At 41.2% G+C, this 22,938-nt stretch overlaps 1 protein-coding gene across 2 annotated transcripts in view; it reads right to left on the bottom strand.

Annotated features, from left to right (window-relative positions):
• The window catches only part of LOC113165323 (guanine nucleotide-binding protein G(o) subunit alpha), an 81,704-nt gene extending 63,827 nt beyond the window's left edge, over positions 1 to 17,877 (bottom strand). The window contains exons 1-2 of one of the 2 annotated variants that reach the window (XM_026364732.1): positions 17,121 to 17,877; positions 16,244 to 16,286 (exon numbers count right to left, since the gene is read on the bottom strand). In XM_026364732.1, coding sequence (XP_026220517.1) covers positions 16,244 to 16,286; positions 17,121 to 17,238 — 161 coding nt within the window. In that variant the 5' untranslated portion in view covers positions 17,239 to 17,877. The remainder of the gene's footprint in view (positions 1 to 16,243; positions 16,287 to 17,120) is intronic. The other variant, XM_026364731.1, reaches the window with a different exon arrangement.
• Positions 17,878 to 22,938: the final 5,061 nt, after the last annotated feature.

Below are 22,938 nucleotides of genomic sequence, written 5' to 3'. Positions count from 1 at the left end.
AAATGACATGATAAAAATATCTGAAAATGTTGTAAACATTTTGATGAAAAGAAAATGGCAGCCCTAACAGCTCATTAATGTCCTGCAACAGTATAATCTTACACTGATTATTGTTGACATTGCAAAGCAAAACATGACATTATTCATTTTAATTTAACATTTTAACAGTTTCCAAACATTTTAATTGGTGTCTTTTCCTCTCATCTGAGCCAACATGTGTTTGTATGCATGTTTATCTGTGTGTGTGACCATGTTTATGTTGTATGAGTGTGTTTGTGGTCTCGAGGACAGTGCAGTCCTAGGCAGTGTAATGTTTCAGATCAATCGGGCAGCTTGCCACTCCCATATAAATACAGCAGGCTTCTACTTACATTGGTGACTTTCACACAGAGGGCTAAAGCACAAATCTATACACATTACGTATAGAGCAGAAGCATGGTCATGCATGAATAACTTCTTCATTGCTGCAGAAAAGAGAAATTTTATTTGTACATCTGTATGTGCTTCCCTAATTTTAATTCTCAGCTCTCTACTCGTCTTCTACCCTGTCAACCAGACACTTTTTCGGAATTCTTTCTTCCATCTTTCCTTGCCTCAGAGAAGTAAGACAAGGACATCCTCTTAATTGGATGCTGCAGTCTCTGCAGAAATGGTGAGTGGTGCTGCAGATGCCAAGAAAGTAGATGAAGCATATTTCACAGTAACATAAATCACCAGTCTGGGACAGGAGTCAATCTATCTAACATCTGACATATGAGACACAGTGCTTCAACTTCCTCTCTGGTTTTTATGAACTGTGTGCAAAATAAGGACTGTGCACTGAAAAGAGAAGTGTATTTAGGAAATCTTTTTCTAAATCTTGAATGTAAATTAACTCCATTTGATATTTAACCAGTTCCAGTAGAAATCAGTGTGGGAGGGTTGATGGAGATACATAGACACATTACTGTCTCTTACTGCCTAGAAGATTAATGATATTACCCCGATTAACCCGGAAAGATAGAGCGACAAAGAAAAGAAAAGATAAGAGTTGGCACAATTTAAAATAAGGAAGACAACTTCAATGAAGTGGAGATTTAAGATAAGTGTTGTAGCAAGTGTTCTTAAAGTTGTATCACAGATGTTTTTCTCCTGTGTGTGTGTTGGGCTGGCTGGCCTGCTGACGTGGGCTTTCATGCATGAGGACCTTTTCTCATTACCCACTCTCCAAGCCCTTCTGTCAGCAAAGAGAGAGAGAGTGAGTGTGTGTGTGTGTGTGTGTGTGTGTGTGTAATTTCCTGTTGCTTTGGCACAATCTGTACAATGACCTGAAACATAGTTTAGTTTCACACTGGGCCAGACAGATGGACAGAGAGACAGGACATATGGGTAATTTAACCACAACATTATTCCATGATATCATTATGTGGTGGCCATTTTGGACACCAAATAGCAGGTGTCATGACAGACATCAGGCATTCAGTAATCATATTCAGTGATTCGTATTTATGGTGCTCCGCCCTTTGAAGTTGGATATTAACTACATTATAAATTAACTGTGGCAAATAGTCTGTACATGTAAGTTTTATTGGATATTTAATACAATTGACCATTTTGCATCATTAATGAATTTTACATTTTTCCTGTTTAATCTCAAGGTTGTCATTGAAAACAACTTCTGCTGGGATAACTCTCAGTCCTGTGTGTAAGTGTTACAAACCACTGTTGGGTCTCTTGAGCTCTTTCAATGCTGTTCAAATGTCAATGTGAATCCAGACTTATAGGTTAAGTTGCTTAGAGTTGGTTGTCACAAAAACTATAACAAAACATACAATTAAATGATACAATCTGTGAGCACAAAAGAAAAAGCAAAGAATAGTCTTTATCAGCAGACACTTATTTTGAGTGTATCCTGTCTACATTTGAATTTAATATAAACTCATCGTCTCAAAAGCTGCTTCAAACTAGCCCATAATGTAAATCTGCGGACCAAAGGTGGTTCAGTAATCATACACAGAAGAGCAGTTTTCATTACATTAGTGACCAATTCTATATTTTTTCATAGGATAGGCCACCACCTTTAAGAGCAGCTGACTCCATTCAATCACACCCATGTGACTCCACCTGCTATTAGTGAGTTAACTCCAACTGCCCTTTAGGGATTTCTAATGTAACATTTTTGTGCACTGAGGTAAATGTACTCCAAGCGCCTCAGCAAACACCTGAGAAGAGACTACTGACAGGCAGTGGATAGATGCTCTCCTGTATACCAACTCTTACAAGATGTGCAATGTTTTTACTTTTAAGATGGTGCAGATCATTTGCTCACACCACTATGTCAAAATCACAAGTATCCAGTTTATATATGAGTAAGTGCAGAGCAGAAGAAATCCTTGCTGAAGCAATAATTATAGACTACGCTATCCTCTTGAAGAATGCTTTATTTGTGACCAGCCACAAAGTGTGACACACTATCTCGCCATTAGCTGCACAAGCAACTATGCTCATGGTCTAATATCCTGCTGACATGATCCAATGGATAACTGATAGAAACTGTGAAACTAAACTATACAAATCTAATAAAAACAAATCTATACTTAATATATTCTGCTCTGAAATTCACATACATTCACACATGCCAAGCTGACATTTTCCATCTTGGTTTAGACTAAAGTGTGCACTGAAGGTGCAGAAAAAAACAGAATCAAACCACATATTGCATTTTAAAATCTGGTCTGGACAACCATAAGTGAAAGGCTCATATTAACAACACCTGCTCTGACTGAGACATCAAAGACACAGATACACAAAGAGTCACCTGATGATGTTAGGATCATACAGAGATACAGTCTGATTAAGCAAATTATGTTCTATATCAAAATGTTAAATATGTTAAGATGATATGAACAGGGACTAGTGTGCATATATAAAGATATTGATTAATAATACTGACACAGAACAGAAGTTGAAGGTTTTTTTAAAAAATGCATTTGATAACAAAAAGAATATGACTAAGAAAAAGTATTAGAGAATATTTTTATATACATATACAATACATTTTACTACATTTCCATCCATCAATCTTCCTCCGCTTATGGATGCCCAGACTTCCCTCTCCCCAAACAACTCCTCCGGCTCTTCCGGTGAAACGCCTGGAGTTCCCAGGCCAGCCAAGAGACATAGTCCCTCTAACGTGTCCTGGGTCTTCCTCAGGGCCTCCTCCTGAAGGGACATGTTTCGGGGCATCCTAAACAGATGCACAAGCCACCTCAGCTGACTCCTCTCAGTGTGGAGGAGCAGTAACTGTACTCCGAGCTCCTCCCGGTTGACCGAGCACACCAGCCTATGTCTAATGGTCCGCCCAGCCACCCTGCTGAGGAAACTCATTTCGGCCGCTTGTATCCGGGACCTCATCCTTTCGGTCATGACCCAGAGTTCATGACTATAGGTTAGGGTAGAAACATAGACTGACTAATAAATCAAGAGCTGAGCCTTTCGGCTCACCCGCATTACTGCTGCCGATGCATCGATCCGTCAGTCAATCTCACGCTCAATCCTTCCCTCACTCTCAAACAAGATCCCAAGATACTTAAACTCCTCCACTTGAGGCTGGATCCGTCCTCAAACCTGGTGCGGGCAGGCCACCTTTTTCCAGTTGAGAACCATGGCCTCAGACTTCATCCCAGCCTAACTCTCCTCTCCAGCATTCTGGCACAGACTTTCCTGGAGATGCTGAGGAGTGTGATCCCCCTGTAGTTGGAACACACCTTCTGGTCCCTCTTCCTGAAACCAGCCATCGGTCGGCCAGTCCAGTGGCACTGTCCCTGACTGCCACGCGACGCTGCAAAGACATGTCAGCCATGACAGCCCCACAACATCCGAAGACTTAAGGTACTCAGGGAAAATGTCATCCACCCCCGACTGCCACTGAAGAGCTTACCAACTACCTCAGTCACTTCAGTCAGGGTGATGGATGAACCCACCAAGTCAAGGCTCTGCTTCCTCTGCAGAGGGCGCATCAGAGGGGGTTTAGGAGATCCTAGAAATTTTCCTTCCACCGTCCAACAATCCTTACCTCATCTCCACTGTAAACAGTGTTGGCAGAGCACTGCTTCCCTTTACTGAGGTGCCGAACAGTTAGAAGAATCTTTTCGACGCTGACCGATAGTCATCCTCCATGGCCTCAACGAACTCTTCCCAGAGCGCTAAAGCGCGCTTGGTCTGCCAATACCCATCAGTTGTCTCAGGGGTCCCACAAGCCAACCAAGCCTGGTAAGACTCCTACTTACTTCCGGTGGCCACCATCAGGTTAAGGGGTTGCCGCCACGACAGACACCAGAGACCTTACGTCCACAGCTCCAAATAGCTGAATCGACAACGAAACGAAAAACTCAAACCACTTAGGGGTGCCAGATAGTGTCACGCCTAGAACTCCAAAATGTCCAGAAACAGCCCTGTCTCTGTCTACCATCAAGATTAGATAACAAACAAGGGATAGACACATAAAAGAGAGAACCTTGTGGTTTATGTAGACTCTGCCATAAAAGCTTAAACACACACACACACAGTATCAAACACAACATGCAAGTCTCTCTTTTCTCTGTCTCTGATTACTCCCCACACTCATATTTTTATCCTCACACCTACTCATGTGAACACACACAAACACAGAGAACAACGCACACACCAGTGTGCAATAACTCTTTATCTCCATGCATTGTTGCTAGTTACCACTGCACCACTAGTTACACACACACACACACACACACACACACACACACACACACACACACAGTGATTGGTTCTTTATCAGTATGCTGTGCATCCACTTAGTCTGTGTTCTTTGTCATTACTAAGAGCTCTGTCGACAAAGACTGACCAAGTCCAGTTTCAACGCTTTCGAAATGTCACTCAAACCATACGTGTGTGTGTCTCTCTTTAAGTGTTTAGGAGAGTGTTAGCGCAAGAAAGAGGGGATACAAATGTGATGGGTGATAATGGGTATGAGAGAAAGCATGAAAGAAGAAGGAGATAATCAGAAAAAAAAGCTATAAATAACCAAAGGTGTCAGTAACACTCCCATCCTGACTGATACACACGCACACGCGCATGCACCCACTTTGAAATGGAGGCAGCAGCTGCTCTGTCATTTGGCTCCACTCACTTGTCAACACACCTTGAGGTCAAGGAGCTGCATTCTGAGCACACATACTATCACACACACCTCTGTTCCCTGTATCTATTTATCTTAAAAACACACACACACACACACACACACACACACACACACACACACACACACACACACACACACACACACACACACACACACACACACACACACACACACATCACATAAGCCATTTGTAGACATTCTAGCAGTGCGCCCCCAGTTACAGCAATGTAGTGAGACCATCCCTCTGGTCCCGGTTGAAATATCTTGAACAATGACCAAATGCCCACCAAGAAATTGGATGCAGACATTAACCTTCCTCATCACCATTTAGGTGATGCCCAGCCATTTCAGCTCCACCACTAGATTAAAAATTCAATTTAATGTCATAGTTCATAACCAACTTCCTGTCAAAGTAAATGCACTCCCCTTACCCTCAGCTGAACTTCATGTTTAGTGCTCATTAACAAACATTAGCATTCTAACAAACTAAAATATGGTTAGATTGCTGGTATCAGAGCTATCACTGTAATTATATAAGTATGCAGCATGTGGACTCTTTAGCTTGTTGTTCTGTAGATAATACTTTTGTCCAAGGAAACAAAGAGAAGCATTTGTTGCCGGGAAGACATGAGACAAAATGGCCTGTAAAGTTTGCTACAACAGGTGAAAATACACTTAGCTTTGTTTACATCCTGCAGTTTCTTAGATGTAAATTTGCTCAGCCTCAGACTCATTGCTCAGTCTTACATTTAAGTGTATATGGAGTTGTATTTTTTTTAGTCTGCAATTATTTGGGGCTTTTCACAACTCTTAGTTTAGGGACAGTACAGAGTGTAGGTCATTCGTGTTTTGAAAGCCCTCAGAGCCCAACAGCGTTTAGTGTTCCAAATTGCTGTATAAATAAAATAAATAAACTATTTTCACAAAAATAGAAAAAAAGAGCTGAACTGACACCCACACACACACTTTGAAATGAAGGCATTTGTTTGCCTCATATACGATGCATTAAAATCCATACAATAGTCAACTGCTAACCATAGACCCATATAGGAATGGCTTTTGTTTTCCCATAGGCTACTGTGCACCCTCTCAAATGTCACAAATGTACTAATAGCAAGTACAATGTCGGCTGCCACAGCATTTCCACTTTCCACTCCTGGTCGGTTTTTCAATCTGTGTAACAGTGTATCTGCTGGTGGGAAGGAGTCCTCCTGGATCCAGGCTTGGCCATGAGCTGATGGAGTACTCGTGCCAGGGGACACAGTCTGCTTCACACTAGTTCGGCAGGGATGTTGGGAGCTGCACACACGTGTAAACCCAGGCAGAGAGGAGAGCAGAATAATTACAGCTCAATATTACATCTGGGAAGACCTCATTAAATCTGCCATTAGCTCTCTGTTTCACTGTCACTTGTTATCTCTATCTGCCAAGTCCTCTTTCATCCCTTATTCTCATGTCCCCTCTCTCTCTCCTTCTTTCTGTACATTTTTCACCTAACATCACACTTGTCTGTCAGTCTCTCCCACTCACTGGCGTGTTGTATTTCTTCCCCTCTCATTTCTCATTCCTAATTATTTCTTCTTTTTCACCTCCTCTCCTACTGCTTTAATTCCTCTCCATCCCTCTCTCTTTCTCCCTCCCTGATGGCTGATTTCTACAGGGAAACACACATGCAAATAAAATCTACCTCTCACACACACAGAGAGAGAGAGAGAGAGAGAGAGAGAGAGAGAGAGAGAGAGAGAGAGAGAGAGAGAGAGAGGTGCTCATCTGGCAAAGTGTGACAGTTGCAGAGAGTGCAGACATAACTGTTGCTGACATAACAGCTGCACAGAGAGTCACACCCAAAACCTTGAACTGAAGTATTTCAGTTTTTATTGGTGGAACTTTTTATGAACACGATAAAAATTCCTGGCAGTGGCTGGAAACCCAGGTGCTAGTGTTAACCACTTCATTGGCTTAAATCTCATTTTGCAGATACTCCCACCTGAAGTCACCATTTGGTATTCATTGGTGGCTTCTGGTTAGTATTTTTGTTGGCTGAGGTTCCAGGCTATAAGTTGTCAATTTCTGTAGTCAAACAAGTTTTGTAACTGGCTTATTGTCACTGGTTCAACCAATCACACCATTTTGGTTACACTATTGCTTGAGATATGTACATTTGTGTGTATGTACATTTGACTGTATCTTGGCATCTGCACTGCTAATCTTTAAGAGATCCCAGTTAAGCTAAGATCACTTACACTCAAATTGATTGGTGTTTCTAAAATCTTGGCAAGACAATCAAAAGCAAAACATGTAAGTACAATATAAATCATTTATTTTTCTAAAAGAAAAGTGACTCAAGCTCATAGTCAGTACAATTGTTGCTGATAGTTGTGCAGGAGCAGTACATAAGATAAGAGATATCAAAGGAATGAGAGACAGGGGGAGAGACAGAAAGAAGAAGGACCACAAGTTTCATCAGGCTGTCCCACATGCAAGGTCAACATGTAATTATTCAGTTCTCCTGTCTTACTCTGTGTCAATATTAAGATTCAAAATGGCAACCAGGCTAAGGCCAGTCATTGAGCAGAAACAAAGAAAATGGTGCCTTTCTAATTTCCAGCAATCAGATGTAAAACTCTGGTCTGACAAATAAACAGACAAACTGTTTTGTTTTATAAAGGATTACTATTACAACACATCATCAGTAGGGAAACACTAACCTGTCTCACGACAGTCTAAACCCAGCTCACGTTCCCTATTAGTGGGTGAACAATCCAATCAACGGGTAAAAGAGGGTTTTCTGGATTCACAGAGTGACTAGGAAAATAAAAAGTCTTGTATGACGTAACGGGAAGCAATGCATTAAGCCCTGCAATGGGAACTTGTATCGTTCAGTTTCTGCTCCACTATAACTTGTGTGTCGACTCAGACCTGAAGTTGGTATTGTGTCGGTGTTGTACAGGACACTTTATTATTTATCACAAAAGTAGTGAAGTACAGAATTGTACTAAAATCTACAGGACTTTCTATTTCCTGACATTTCTAACCTCAGGTGTGATACAAAAACAAAAATATAAACACGTATTCAAACTTACTCTCCACCAGCCCCAAACCCAGTCACACTCACCATCAGCTGACTTTATATCAGCTGAGTGTGGTCACTGTAACAAGACTCCATTGTCTCAGAGTGCACTGAACTAACATTAAATCTGCCAAATAGGTCTAGCACGCACACGCGCGAGCACACACACAAAACCTCACTAACGCACACTTCCTCCCACAAAAGACCTTTGTTTTGTATAAGAAGCCCTGATTGGTGCACAGACCACACACACAGGCACACTGACCTGGTCTCATACACTGTGCAGATCAAATAAGAGAGAAAGAGATAGCAAAGATGGCCTTGCGGCAAAACAACCTTTAATGTAATAAAAAACAACTGTTGTGTTACTAGTGTTTTCTGGTATTACACATACTCAGTGATCATTGAAACACCTCACCTCTGGACCCACCCATGGGATCAGTGCTTATATCTACCACCCTTCAAAGCTAAGCCCTTTATTTCTCTCCGACTTGTCTGATTTTCCAACCCGGCTAAGTGCCATCTTCCTTTTCATTCCTGGGTGACTTTAATATTGACGTAGATGCCATTGGCTGTAAATATGCCACAAAGTTCCTGGAACTGCTCCAGGGGTTTAACTGTACTGTACACAGCACATCAATTTCCCCACTTACACCCATGGTAACATCTTGAATCTGGTCTCTGTGGTCTCAACCTAAACATCACTTGGACCCGTGGACAATCCTGAAAAAACACTAAATATCCTTCCACAATCTTAAATCTATCTCGTTCTTTCAGCTTGCTTTCATGTTTCATTTTGGTCAATCACTGCCTAACGATCTTGCCAATCTGGTAAAATAACTCGACAACACGTTCCTCAGGCTCTCATTAAAACCAGTTCCATTCACTCCCCCAGGACACTGGAATAGTCCACCACATTAAATCCTGTAAATGCCAGCTTAAAAGACTGAGTAAGAAACCTGGTTTAACAGCACACCTCCATACCTACAGTATAATAACAACTTCCAACTACCTACCTCAGGTGACCTGTACACTGTCCTTCCTACTTGTGGAAGGAGAGCGTGCGTCGGGAAATATGCTGATGCTTTCAACACTATCATCTCTCCTGCCAGGAGTCCTCACACAACATCACTGGTACTGCACTCTCCTAGCTTAGATCATATTTCATAGAGAAACAGTTAATCAGCATTGGCATATGCAGTAAGGGGCAACGGGTCTTCCAAGGTTCAGTCCTTGGTCCTGTCATGTACATCCTTTATTTGCTCCTTCAGTAAACTTATCCACATTTATGGAGATTGACCATCGATTTAATTTGTTTTGAAAAACATTTGAGAACGTTGTAAATCACTATGCATATTACCAAAAATATTCAAATTATTAATGATGATTAATGATGAAGTAGTACAGTAACAGGGAAGGACTGAAAGTTCAATCTAAGATCATGCGGATTAGATGTCAAACCACAATTGTTATTATTTATTGAATTATGTTTGATAATACTGTTTTTACCACAGGAAAACACAGAAAAAACAGGCTGGAAAAGCAATGAGTGAAAATGGTTCTTAGTTGTATTTGCTTAACAAGATATTATTATCTCTTGATTAGGGGAGGTGAAGCTGTGGGGCTGAACAGTGTATGACAACAACAACTGTGCTAAAACTGATTATTTGTGTGTTCATCTTAGATTACTTGTTGTACGGATTGTAAGGCCCCAAACTAATTTGTGATTTGAGGTTATAGAAATAACCCCAAATCATGGTTTTACTTCAAGGTTAGGCCACAATAACTCACTGGAAACACCTCAACAAATATAGGTCACCAACTCACCGTTGGTCTTAGAGGTGCGGTTCTGGTCAATAAACCTTTTTTATACACAACACAGTCAACAGTGTATTATAAAAAAAAGCCATCTTGCCATATCAACAGCCATAAAAACATTTGCAGCACAACGATAAAAGGGTACAAGGGCATTTACTGTCCTGAAATTACTCAACCTGGGGCGAAGAAACTTGTGATTTGTTTTTACTTTGAGATTTAAAAAAAAGGAGAATTTAAGAAGAACTTTAAAATGTCATAATACAAAAGAGCAGTGCAACAGAAATAATAAATACATGCACATATACGACATAAAATTTAAAGCTGTACATGCAAATACGATTCAAATATTTACACTTGCACAAGCACTCTGTTTTCGAACAGTGCTTGGACGTGCCACAGTACATGCGTACATGCAAACACAGCTATCATAAAATGTTGCCCTGCTGTTATTTCACAGTTCACTGAAGTAGCCAATCAAATCATTCCGGTCATGAGCACACCCACGGGTACACTTAACCAATGAAGGATGACTATCTGGCTGACAGACTGTTTCAGATGACCAGTTGCAGACTGGCTTTTCATGGAAGACATGAGTTGGTGCCAACATGAGCCCCTCTCCTCTCTTACCCAAACCCCCCACCCCTCAGCCTTTCATTCTTTCACACTCTCTATTTTCTCTCCTTGTGTCTAACCATCCCAGGAAAAGGTGGCTAATAATTAGCAGAGAGAACAGCAGTCCAAGAGAAGAGTGCCCTTTGGACTTTGTCCTTCACAACCCTGTCCTTGTCTCCCTTTGTCACTTCCTTACTAACTTTCTTAATAAGTAGGAATATGTTCTTACACTTGTCGGTCTCTGTCTTCTTGTTCAAAATGCCTTCACCTCCCCCACTTTTACTTCCCCAGCCTCATTCGCACTCATCCTCCCTTCACGCTTGTCTCTCCCCAGCCTTGTTCTTTTCACACTCCTACATCACTTTACTCTCCTTTAGTAAAAAGTAAAAAATATTCTTCTCCATGGCTCCTTTTGCTGCATGTCCTGTAACTCTCCTCTGTTTCTTTTTAACCAAGTGGTCTCACTTCTCTCCTCAGCTCTCACTTTATTCTTTATCAATCCTCTCTTCATAGTTACTCACACCACTCTTTTCTCCTGTAAGATCATTTATTTCCATCTAAATTTGCATACTTTTTGTTTACTTTTTTCTTGTCTTAATTTTCATTCCTCTCTATGTTGAAAACACTTCATTAAAACTCTCACTCGGTCTCCCTCCCCTTCTTCTGCCTCTGCCTTTCTGCACAAAAAACACCACCTATTTCCCTACCCTCCCCCTTTTTATTCTCCTCTTTTGAGGCTTAAACCTAATTATCTCCTGTTCTAGAGAAACCACACACATGCACGCGCGCACACACACAAACACAGTGGGAACAGCCTGTGGGAAGCAGTGCAGCCGTGAGGGACGGACAACGTTTGTTCTCCCCTCGGCCAGTCACCTCAGATTATGTCACAAAAGCCCAAACACACAAATACATCGTAAAGGATAGCCAGAGAAGAAGAAAAGAGGAAAGGCATTGTGAAAAACAGTGATGACTGAGTTTTATGTTATACTGTAGTAGTGGGACATGTCTCAGTGCTACTAAATTCTAATCTGATCAGTACCTATCACCTATATCAAATATTAAAAAGAAACAATCCAGCAACAATAATGTATTTTATATCATACTGTAAACTGTAACTATATCTTAAAAACAAAGATAATAACATTTTAAAAGGAAACTAGCCAAGTTATTTATTTACAAATCAGCATTGGTGTGAGAGCAATAGAGGCCAGTTCTGTTGCTGCATTCAGTGCCTGTAAACTGCACCTCTCCTTTCACATCTTAGGTTCACAGTTGATATAGTTTTATATGGGTTGTAAACTGTTAATGATTGAATGAGAAATTACCTGGACCTTTAATCAAGTATGAAAGGATGTCATGGTACGACTCTTCTGGCAAACAGGTGGCCAAAAGAAATCCCTTCCATGCCTTCCTATTTTTAATGTGCAACCTCGAAGCCCATTTTATCTGACTCTGGAGCACACCCTCCATAGCCATTATACAACTGATTTGCAGATTACGTAGTACTAACCATGATGAGTAAGCTGAACTTGAATATAATCAAGTTTCCCGTAAAAGAAAAAAACCAGACACCACAAGTTTCGATGACAAATCTGTATTTCTCTGTATTTTCAGTCTGAGGAATCTAACTCAGTTGGTCTCTCACTCTCTTTCTCTCTCTGACCTACATGCCATGTTTTATCCTCTAAACCCTACTACTTTCCTTAAGGTAAGAATCATTGCAGCTATAATCACAGTTTTTACCCTTTTCAGTACCTCGTGGTTCATGGTTTCTTACAGACCACTACTGCTCCTCCCCTGGTATCTCTATATATCAGATTTAAAGATCATATTATCTCCAACTTTGATTTTCAGTTATTAGCTAGAGAGCATGTGCATCTAAAGGCAAAACTAACAAGGTTAGGTAAATTTCCCATGTCATGATTAAGATATGATGATTATCATAAACCTCATTACCTAAAATATATTAATAAATTCATAAATAAAATATACTATGGGAAGACACTGTTTGAAATACTACTCGTAAAAGATTTTGATTTGTTAATAGTAGGTGTTTTATAACACATTATGCTAGCTATTACTCACTAAAGAGGTAAATCCTCAAACATATAATCCTTTCTGGGCATATTAACAAGCAATGATTAGTTTTCTCTTTGCTATAAAACTGGAGCTTGCCCCTACCAGCACTACAATTGAAGCAAAGCATGTAAAAGTGTCAAATTAAAACAACACACACTTTGCAAAGAACAAAGGGGGGAGGGGGCTGCACTTAAAACACTTGGGGGTGTTCCTCTTGCTACCACAACAGGTACAGTAAGGCTTCTGAGCAGCTGTGCCCGTCCTTGCTCCCTGCTTTCTCTTCTGATCGCCTTTATGAAAATATTACTACATTAAATTATTTTTCCTCACACACACACAGCGAGCACTGCTGGAGAGGTCGGTTTGCCAGCTGGGCAGTGAGAGAACCTTTGCACACGTCTAAACACACACTAGCTCCAATAACAGATGGTGTCTCCTGCACACACAAATGCACAAACTGCTCTAAGCACGAGATAGATGTGGTTTTCACACATGACCAAGACCCCTGGATTGCTGGTGCAAATACTGCACTCACTGATAAGCCATCATGTATGTAAGTATACACAAACACAGGGCAGGGAAGTCATTCATGTTTCTCCAGCATATCATTTCCCTTTGATCCCTGGATCTTTATTGTCATACATTTTCTATCTTCCACTTGCCCTTCGCTCCTCTTTCTTGTCTTACTGCTGTAGCTTCACACCTTAATAACTCACTCATCCAACCGTATGTGACTGTCAGCACTAGATCTCTCTCTCTCTCATATGCACATACTGAAGTGCACCTGTGCTCCCCACAGAGACGTTATCTGTGCTTTGTCATGACTTCTTGCCAGTCAGTGATGGCATTGTTTCAGAAAATAATCATCTGAGTTACAATGGCAGGGTTTATGCGCTGCCTGATATTACTATTACTGCTATTTTAGCTTTTTTCAAAAGTAATTTCCTTCAGGTACCTACAGAATAGATAGACAAAGCTGAGTCTTAGAGGTGGGTGCACTTACAGTATTTTTCAATGGTATTGTACAGATTGGTAATAGACTCCTTATTTGTACTCAGTGAGATCACATACACAGCTGCGACACACGCTGCAGCTCAATATACACGCCATAAAATCTAGATCTAAATCTAATCCACTCATCTCTGTCTCTCTTTCTCTGTCTGAGGGAAGCACACCCACACACAATTGGTCACTTGAGCACGCCCCAGATGTTCAAAGCACTGTGAAAATGCAGGGCTTTGCACTCCTCTGATGCGGTTCGGGAAATAGCCAAGCTCCTCTGAACAGGAACGTGAAGGCTTCCCTACCAGGGCGCTGTCCACCACTTGAAAAGCTGCTTCACGCTCTGTAATATCAGAGTGCTTTGTAAAGAAATACATACACTAGAATATTCTGGGAAAATGTACATTTTGATTTGGAATTATTCCACCCTATTCTTTGATTGGTTAGCTGTCTGGTATTTGGTAAGTTCTGCTAAGCATGTTCACAACAAACAAGTCAGTACATCTCATCAGAAAGAGATTTTGCTGATGCATTATTGTTGCTCTCTACATGGGAATATGCTAGCCACTAAGAAGCATGCACAGTTTTATCGAATACAACCTTTTGTTAAGAAAAAAAAACAGCAAAACTGCCAATTGCAGTTTCATCAGCTTATCCATAAGCATAAGCACAAATAGCAACTAATCAGAAAACAAAAACATGGAGGTGGCATGTCTGGAATGAATGAAAGAAGGGAACATAGTGTACCTCTGCTAAAAAGCCTAGATACCGTCACATTTATTTAATAGTAGTATCCATATGTCTTTGTCCATGTGTCTTTACAAAAAAGTGTCAATAAGCTTATGAAAACTGTACTATTACCAAACAAGTGTTTGGACTAATCAATACATCCAGTTGGTTCACATGTTACAGCCTACTATACAAAGTATATATTCAGTGAAGCCAGTGGAAGAATTGGTCAGTCTGTGAGGACGATCTGCTGTCCTCTGGGAATGACCATTAACAGCTACAGCAAGCAGGCTCATCAGGATCCCCTGAATCATGTTCTCATTTCATATGTTTCTATACGACAGCGACCAAAGCCTATTATCGGTTGAAACACACTTGGCTGTTTGAAAAATGACACAGCAGAGGAGACTGGGGAAAAAAAAAAGACATATGCCATGATTGGATTACAGATAAAATGTAAGAGGGGGTGTGGGTGGGAGGGGTTATGGTTATAAACGAGCTTATGCGAAGCTGACCTTAAAAAAGAACAGTAAATCCTCTAGGTGAAATACAGAATTCATGCAATTATAGTCAAAATATAGTATTTAAGTATAAGTATATACTCTGCACTAAGCATCATCTGGTCAGGTCCCTGTAGGAGTATTACACAGAAACTATAATAATACCTTAAAAGAAAGAAAAATGGAGAGACAGTATTAATTAAGTCACTAAATTCACTGCTAAGTACCACAGGTACACGTTAAATCTCTACAGGAGTAAAACAGAAGTACTGTGGTGGTATTTTATCACAGCTGTAATAGACTGACCCCTGGTAAGCAAGTGTGCTGATAGTTCCACAGCCAACAAGCTACGTGCTTATATAAAGATACTATGGACTGTAGCAGTGAGTAGTAATGTATGCTGCCATGACATGTCTTTTGGCAAAAAGAAAAATTTTAAACTGACACTCGAGAAGCTGGCACCAACACAGTGTAAATGACTTCAGCCATTACCAAACTGATCAATGGATTAAATGACTGGGTCCTAAAAGCATACTACTACAGTAGTATAGCACAGTGATGTCATAAAACTAGAATTTAGCCATAAAAACTTCCTTAGAGTTTGTTAAGTTAGGTAAAAAATACATCTCTACAGTCTATACTAACTAACCATCCAGCCACTTTTAACAAAATCCTTAAGGTATATGCCATTGCAGCAGCGTTTATTCTGGCAGCAAATGTACTTTGCAACTTTATGAAATGAGGATACCTCTGAGGTTGAGACGACACAGGCATTTCTGTTGATGAGGAAATCAAAGTGGACCTAATCCCACCCATAGAAATTCATCTCCTACAACCATGTGACATCAAACACAGATTTTCCCTGTCCGAAATCCTTTTAGCAATACTAAAAGAAATGGTGTGTGAATACAACTAAGACATCGACTGATGGGAATGCAAAAAGTACAATGTAAGTGCACTAGACACAGACTGAACAGTACTGCAAAAACACTGCACCTGCATTATTTTTTCCACACCCAATTTGGTGCATCTTGCCACCCACGTAGAGCAACATCAGCTGTTTGACAGGGCCAGCCGCAGCTTGGATTGTGGCCTGTGGTACTATAGAGTCAGTAGTCATGTTTTATTCTTGCTAACAAAAATGCTGTAGACCATCAAGCCATAGACACATCTTGGCATCAGGCTGCACGTACCATATGTTTGTGCGTGAGAGGCAGAAAGAAAGACACATGTACACACTATAGGGTTATTAGACCGTGCTTATTGCAGACTTACTTCATCTGTTTGACGATGGTGCTTTTCCCTGACTCTCCAGCCCCTGAGGAGACAAGAGGACAATGTAAACAGGGTGGATGTGTGTGTTTGTGCATGTGAGAGCAAGATGGAGACCGAGAGGGAGAGAAAAGAGCGGGTGGAGGGGTGGGTGGTTGAGAGAGCGAATGTAAGAAAGGGAGAATCAGCCTCTTTAAAAAACCTAAGTGAATAAGGACAGCAGCAGAAGGGTGGAGATGAAAAGGAAGAGAAAGTGGCTGCACCTTTTCTCCCTGAGCATCCTTCTTTTAATTTTTTTTAACTCCTTCCTCCCATCCTCCATCTTATAAATGAGTTAGTCCAATTGATTAAATACTTAGGGGCTAATTTCCAGCAAAGAATCAATCCCACCCCAAAACCAATGAAGCACCGCTGCCTGTGCTCGGCCCTCCATTGCTGCATACTGCCATTTTTTTTTTTTTTTTTTCCAGGCATCCATCTGCAGTTATCATCTCTGATGTAGTTCCCACCTTTTGCCTACATACTGACTGATTCCGCAGAGTAACATTTTACCCACTTGGCATATCTTTAATGGACAACATAGCATGGGGGGGGTAGTGATAGTTACAGGGTGGGTTAGGAAGGGAGCTCATCAGGAAAATCAACGTCCTCATATTAGATTAGTGTTCACTCTAGAAATCCTCCCATAGACACCATTGGTTTTTGTTTTTTTATTTCCACCCTCAGTGATCATCATCTCTTGTCAGGCGCACCCACCCTCCCTCCACCTCCCTCCCCCCCCCACACCACACCTTTCATCCTCCACCCCCCCTCCAGCACTTCATTTCTCTTCCTCGGCTGTACAGGCCCTGCTATAGCGAAATCGGCCGCGGTGTCTTACCGAGCAGCAGCAGTTTGACGTCTTTGGCCGCGGTGAGACCGTCCTCCTTGAGGTTTTTCTCGATGGCTTTGCTCCGGTCCAGAGCCGCCCTCTCCTCTGCGCTCAGGGTACATCCCATGGTTAGAGAACACAGCTTGATAACGGTACCGGTACGGGGATCCACGGGAGAAAAAAACAAAGCAGCTTTAAAAAAAGGCGGATTCAATGAAAACTTGAGAGGGGAAACACAGCTGGTGTCCAATCCTGTTGTTGTTGTTGTTTAGCGGTCGTTATTTCCTCCGTCGGGCTCTTTCTTCGGCTCTCTGGGCAGCTCCCTCTCTCTCTCTCTCTCTCTCAAACCGGAGACTCGGCTCCGTTAAAGCATTTAAATCAACGACCCGCTCGCTTCGGTCCACGGCGCGAAAACAACCCGGTGCAGCCTCCGCGCTCGTCTGTTTGTCAGGCGGGGGTCTAACCGTCCGTCCGTCCGTCTCTCTGGCGGCTTCCTGTCGGTAAATCACGGTAACGGTTTGTGTTAGTGGCCGGCGGGGAGCAGCGCTCGCATCGTTTGCTTCCAACACGACGTTCTCGCGGCGGCTCTCGGCGGACCTTCCTCCGTTTGGCTCCTCCGGGTCGGGCGGCGGGGACTCGCTCTGTGACGCTGCTGCCTCCCGGTAGCTCCGGTACAGACTCGGTCGATCGGTAGTTCACCCGTTCAATGGCAGGTTGCTGACGTCACACAAGTAGGGAAAAAAAAAGTGGCGAGAGAGAGAGAGAGAGAGAGAGAGACAGAGAGAGAGAGAGAGAGAGAGAGACAGAGAGAGAGAGAGAGAGAGAGAGAGACAGAGAGAGAGAGGAGAGAGAGAGAGAGAGAGAGAGAGAGAGAGAGAGACAGAGAGATCGAGAGAGAGAGGAGGAGAAGAGAGAGAGGAAGAGAGAGAGAGAGAGCGAAGAGAGAGCGACAGAGAGAGGGAGAGAGCGGAGGGAGAGAGAGCGACCACAGAGAAGAGAGGGAGGAGAGGGGAGGACAGAGACGAGAGACAGAGAGAGGGAGAGAGAGAGAGAGAGAACAAGAGAGAGAGAGAGAGAGAGAGAACACACAGAGAGAGAGAGAGCGGGAGAGAGAGAGAACCATAGAGAGAGAGAGAGGAGAGACAGAGAGAGAGAGCGAGACAGAGAGCGAGAGAGACAAGAGAGAGAGAGAGACGGAGAAGGGAGGAGAGAGAGGACACAGAGCGAGAGAGAGGAGACGAGAGAGAGAGGAGGAGAGACACAGAGAGAGAGAGAGGAGAGAGACCACAGAGAGAGAGAGAGAGACACAGAGAGAGAGGAGAGAGAGAGAGAGAGAGGGAGAGACAGAGAGACAGAGAGAGAGACACAGAGAGAGAGAGAGAGAGAGCATCCGTGCTCCCGGTGGCTCGGCCTGGTGCTGCACTGTTACACAGGAGCTCCACAGGCTTGAGGTTAAACCGAAATGAAGCAACTCAAGTGAAAGCGCTAAAAACAGGTTTATATTTTGAATTCACTCAAAAAGTCAGTGTGTTTAATTAGCAGGTGAAGCGCATGAATATCCGCTCCAGCGGTAACAGGTGCGGACGTGCCACGGCTAATCACGGCCAGCGGACGTGTGGTGCTCCGCTGTGCTTCTGTTGTTGAGAAGCACTGGAACTAGTTGTGACATAGATCACATCAGTCTGTGAGAAACTATTCAAATGCACTGTGCTGCACCAAGTGGCGCCTTCATACCTCGCCTCAAATGTGACCTTAGTATCTGTTAAAAATGCAGATCTGCAAAGTCTTTGATTGAGCATCAGGTCTTACAGGCGAGAAATCAATCTCAGAGATAAAAGTGGTGGTTATTACTATGGAGCTATTGAGGGGGTTGATCTGTACATTAAAGATTAATATCTTCCAAACCAATGACGTTAGCGCCACACTCAGCTGTTCACTCTGTTTGGTGGCAATAATTAGCAAATGTCTATATGTCTGTATACTTTACTTAACAGGCAGCATTTTTATTAAGCTAGCATGCTGACATTAGCATTTAGCTCAGAGCATCACTGTGCCTGCAGCCTCACAGAGCCACTAGCATGACTATAGATTCATGTTAGACCATTTCCAGGCAATGTTTCTCTTCCACGCCGACTAAATGCAGTTCAGATGTCCAGTGTGTTATATGATGATCATCGTCATCAATGGCCTGTTGAAGCAATAATATGTTGTTATAAGATTACAATGGCTTTATTTATTTGGTTCCTCATATGTACTAAGCTAATAATAATCCTGTCTGCTCATCATCCTGATCTTTGTCAATCAAACACCAACAATATCAACAAACTGACTTAGAAAACACACACAGTAGTTGTTACAGTCCACCACAGTGGATTTTTATTTGTACCCAAGTGAAAAGAACACACCGTGCCAACCATGCTATGGATGGACCCATCATTGCCTTTTTAATAATTTGGCCACTTGCATATATAAGTACACCCCCCTAATGTGTAATTTGGGCTTACACAGCATGTATTTGAGTTGCCAGTAATGTCATCTAATAATGATACCAATTCTCTGTTAGCTACTGGGTCTAGAAACTCAATTGCAAACACACGTTTCCATTACATAACCAGCAAGGTGCTCAGTCAAGCTCATTGTGGTGTTCCCTCTTTAAAGAAACAATGACGTGCATGATTTATTTTGTTTGTCTTTGTCCAAAATTACTTGAAATTGTAGTATCTCATGTCTAATAGTCAATGCTAATGCAAAAACTCTAATTTAACTTGAAATCAAAGTGCTTTTCAGCTGTCACATCCATTATGGCTTCAGTTTTGAAGGTGTGAAACTACTAAACAAGGCTTTTCTTCTTTGCATTTCCTAATTTGTAAAGGTGTTTACAAATATATATATATATATATATATATATATATATATATATATATATATATATATATATATATATATATATATATATATATATATATATAAAGCCAAAAAACAAAACGCTGTCTTAATTCAAAAGCCACATGGGCTTTATCTGATATAAAGGAAATATTATGTCAGTACTGTAATGACTAACGGTTGTTGGCAACGTCTGCAGTCTCATCCAACAGTTGCAGTGAAACTTCGAGGTTACTTAGCCATCAACATCATGTCTGCTATTGCATCTGTGGTATCACAAGAGATAAAATTTGACAGTCCGAGTGCTTCCTTCCCACAGTTGAGTGTTTTGGTGCCTCTGTTCTAGCTTGGCATGGTTTATCTCCATCTACATATTGAAAATATTTTGATCACTTATAAACTTTAGAGAGCAAGTGTGGTTAGTTTACTTTTTAATAATTTAAGGAAAGTGGAATTATATCACTATACTCTACTTTACACTGTCCTCTGTGAAAAGTAAACAGCCTGTCTTTGGAGTAATAATAACACTGGAAGTAAGTATTTCTGTCAAATAACTGCAAATGGCTCAATGTCAGCTCTGCCTCAGTTTTTCTGGCTGATAGTAGCGTAAAACCTTTTGTAAATGCTGTTGTTTTTGCAACAAGTATGGCTTAGCTCAGTCTGTACACATAAAAATTTAAATATATATAAAACATCCAACTTTGCAGGAGTTTTTTATGTTTTTGTTGCTTTTGGCTATTGGTTATAGGTTTTTGATACTGCTGACTGCTGATCTTAGTGTCACAGCTCTCATCTGCCCCCACATACGAAACCCTAGGCAGCTGTTTCCTGCGAACACACTCCGACAAGATGAGTGTTCACTGCCCTGCCCAGCATGAAGCGGCAGCGAGCCAATGCGAACAAATGACTGGTGCAGGAAGTTGCGTATCAGCCGTTTGCTAACTGGTACAGTAGCCACATCCTTGTGTGTTTTCAAGGATTATCTCGCAATAAACATAGAAATTCAAGAAGAAAAAAAAACTGTTTATACTTTCACACTTTTATTGCAAAACTTAATCATTTGCCATCTGTGTCCATCCCAGGAAGTTCATTAAAAGCATTAAAATGATAGCATTATGGATGTTTTTGTCCTATCTCTGTTTGCTTCATGCAAAATTCTGCATTAGTCACAAGAAGTGAGACCTCCCTCTTTCACTTGACTGTAGACGTCAGCTGACCTCCGGTGTGACAGTGTTGTTATGCTGCATTTGTGTTGCAAATCCCAAATGCTCTGCAGAGCCCGTCCACCTGGACGGCAAGTAGCACTCAATAATGGACAATTTAACAAGTGCATGCAGATAGAGCAGTATATGGTACAGCAATATTTGTGGAGTTTGTGCACAGTATAGTTTACAAGCATAACTGACTCGCTGTCTCTGCCTGTTTCCAGTTTTTATGCTAAGCTGTAGCTTCATATTAAATGAACAGATATGAGTATCAATCTTCTCCCCAAACTCTACACAAAAGAGAATTATTTAATGTCCCAAAGTGTTCATTTAAGATTTGGTTGTAGGTTCATTAAGTTAAATTATATTGCTATAAAGAAGTTCCTCAGTATTAGATTCTGAGTAATTAATGTCTGCATCATGTAGCATGCTCCATATTAACTGACATAAGAGAGGGATTGTTGCAATTTAGGGCATTTTCTTCATTCTCTCTTTCCTTCCTTTGTCACATCTGGTCAGTAAGTTAGCAAAAACAGGCTGTGGTTAATGTTGAACAAGCCACACACACACACACAAATACACACACACACACACACACACACAGTATCTACAGTGATGTGATGCAAGTTGTCATCGCAGACTGTAAGAACTATGCTGTTGCCTCAGTTTCAGGGTGGGATCCATTGATTGAGAGCACAAAAAATATTAGGAAACTAAATTCATCTTTTGCAATAATACATGGTAAATCTGTGGTGAAAGGTGTCAGCTCTTTTTTTATTATTTTATCCAATTTTTGATAAAAATAGAACAGCATGGCAATGTTAGTATGTTAGAAGCACCCTGGTTTTCATCTATTCATCTTGATAGAAAGAGTTAGACAAAAACACGATCTCAGAATGAAGTTCAACTGATACTTGTACTAATATTAATTCAAGTGTTTTGTTTGTTTTTTGTTACTGTAATATTTCTTCTATTGTCAGTTTCTGTTATGCAATGGTGGTAGGCGTCATTGCTGCTAATATTAATAATTATAAAAACAAACCTTGAATCTTGTACTTTTGTTCACTCAAATTTTTAGGTGTACTCATATTTAGCCAGTTCCCATATACCCTAAATAAAAGCTGAAATTCTGTCTAAGTCATATTTTAATCCATCTGATACACCTGCTTTTCCAGGCTTTACAGAGTTGTGCTGGTTTACCTTCTGCTTTGCCCTTTATAAAGTTTGCAGTGTGTTATGGGAAAGCGTCTTGCTGTGTGATGAAGCTCTTCCCAGTTAATGTTGATGCATTCCTCTGTAAATTGTTTCTGTGCACCTCTGAACCTGTTCTGCAGCTTCCACCATGGGTTATATCATCAGTGAAGATCACTCTGCCTTTTCCAGAAGAAGGGAAACAAGCTACCCCCTACCTCCACTGTGCTTCACAGATGAGCTTGTTTAGTTTGGATCTTGAGCACATCCCCTTTAACTCCACACTTTGTCTTATAAGTTCATCAAACGTGCTGATTTGCTCTATGTACTTAATGTTGTTCAGTCCACCAGTGGTTTCTTTCTTTTCCAAGACACTACTTCAGTAAAATACTGTTTGTATTTGTTATGCCTAGTCTGCCTTTTTCCATTTTGTGTCAGGTTAAGAATTAGTTGCTTGTCTCTCATGGACAGGTATGGTCTTTATGTTTGTTTATTTTTATTTTTTTTATAATAAATGCATTCACCTGTCTTCACAGGTAAAACCCACT

This window comes from Anabas testudineus, chromosome 6 (assembly GCF_900324465.2).
Source record: "Anabas testudineus chromosome 6, fAnaTes1.2, whole genome shotgun sequence".
In the NCBI taxonomy this organism is placed as follows: domain Eukaryota; kingdom Metazoa; phylum Chordata; class Actinopteri; order Anabantiformes; family Anabantidae; genus Anabas; species Anabas testudineus.
Note: the sequence above shows the minus strand (reverse complement) of the source record. Positions and strands in the feature narration are given on the sequence as shown.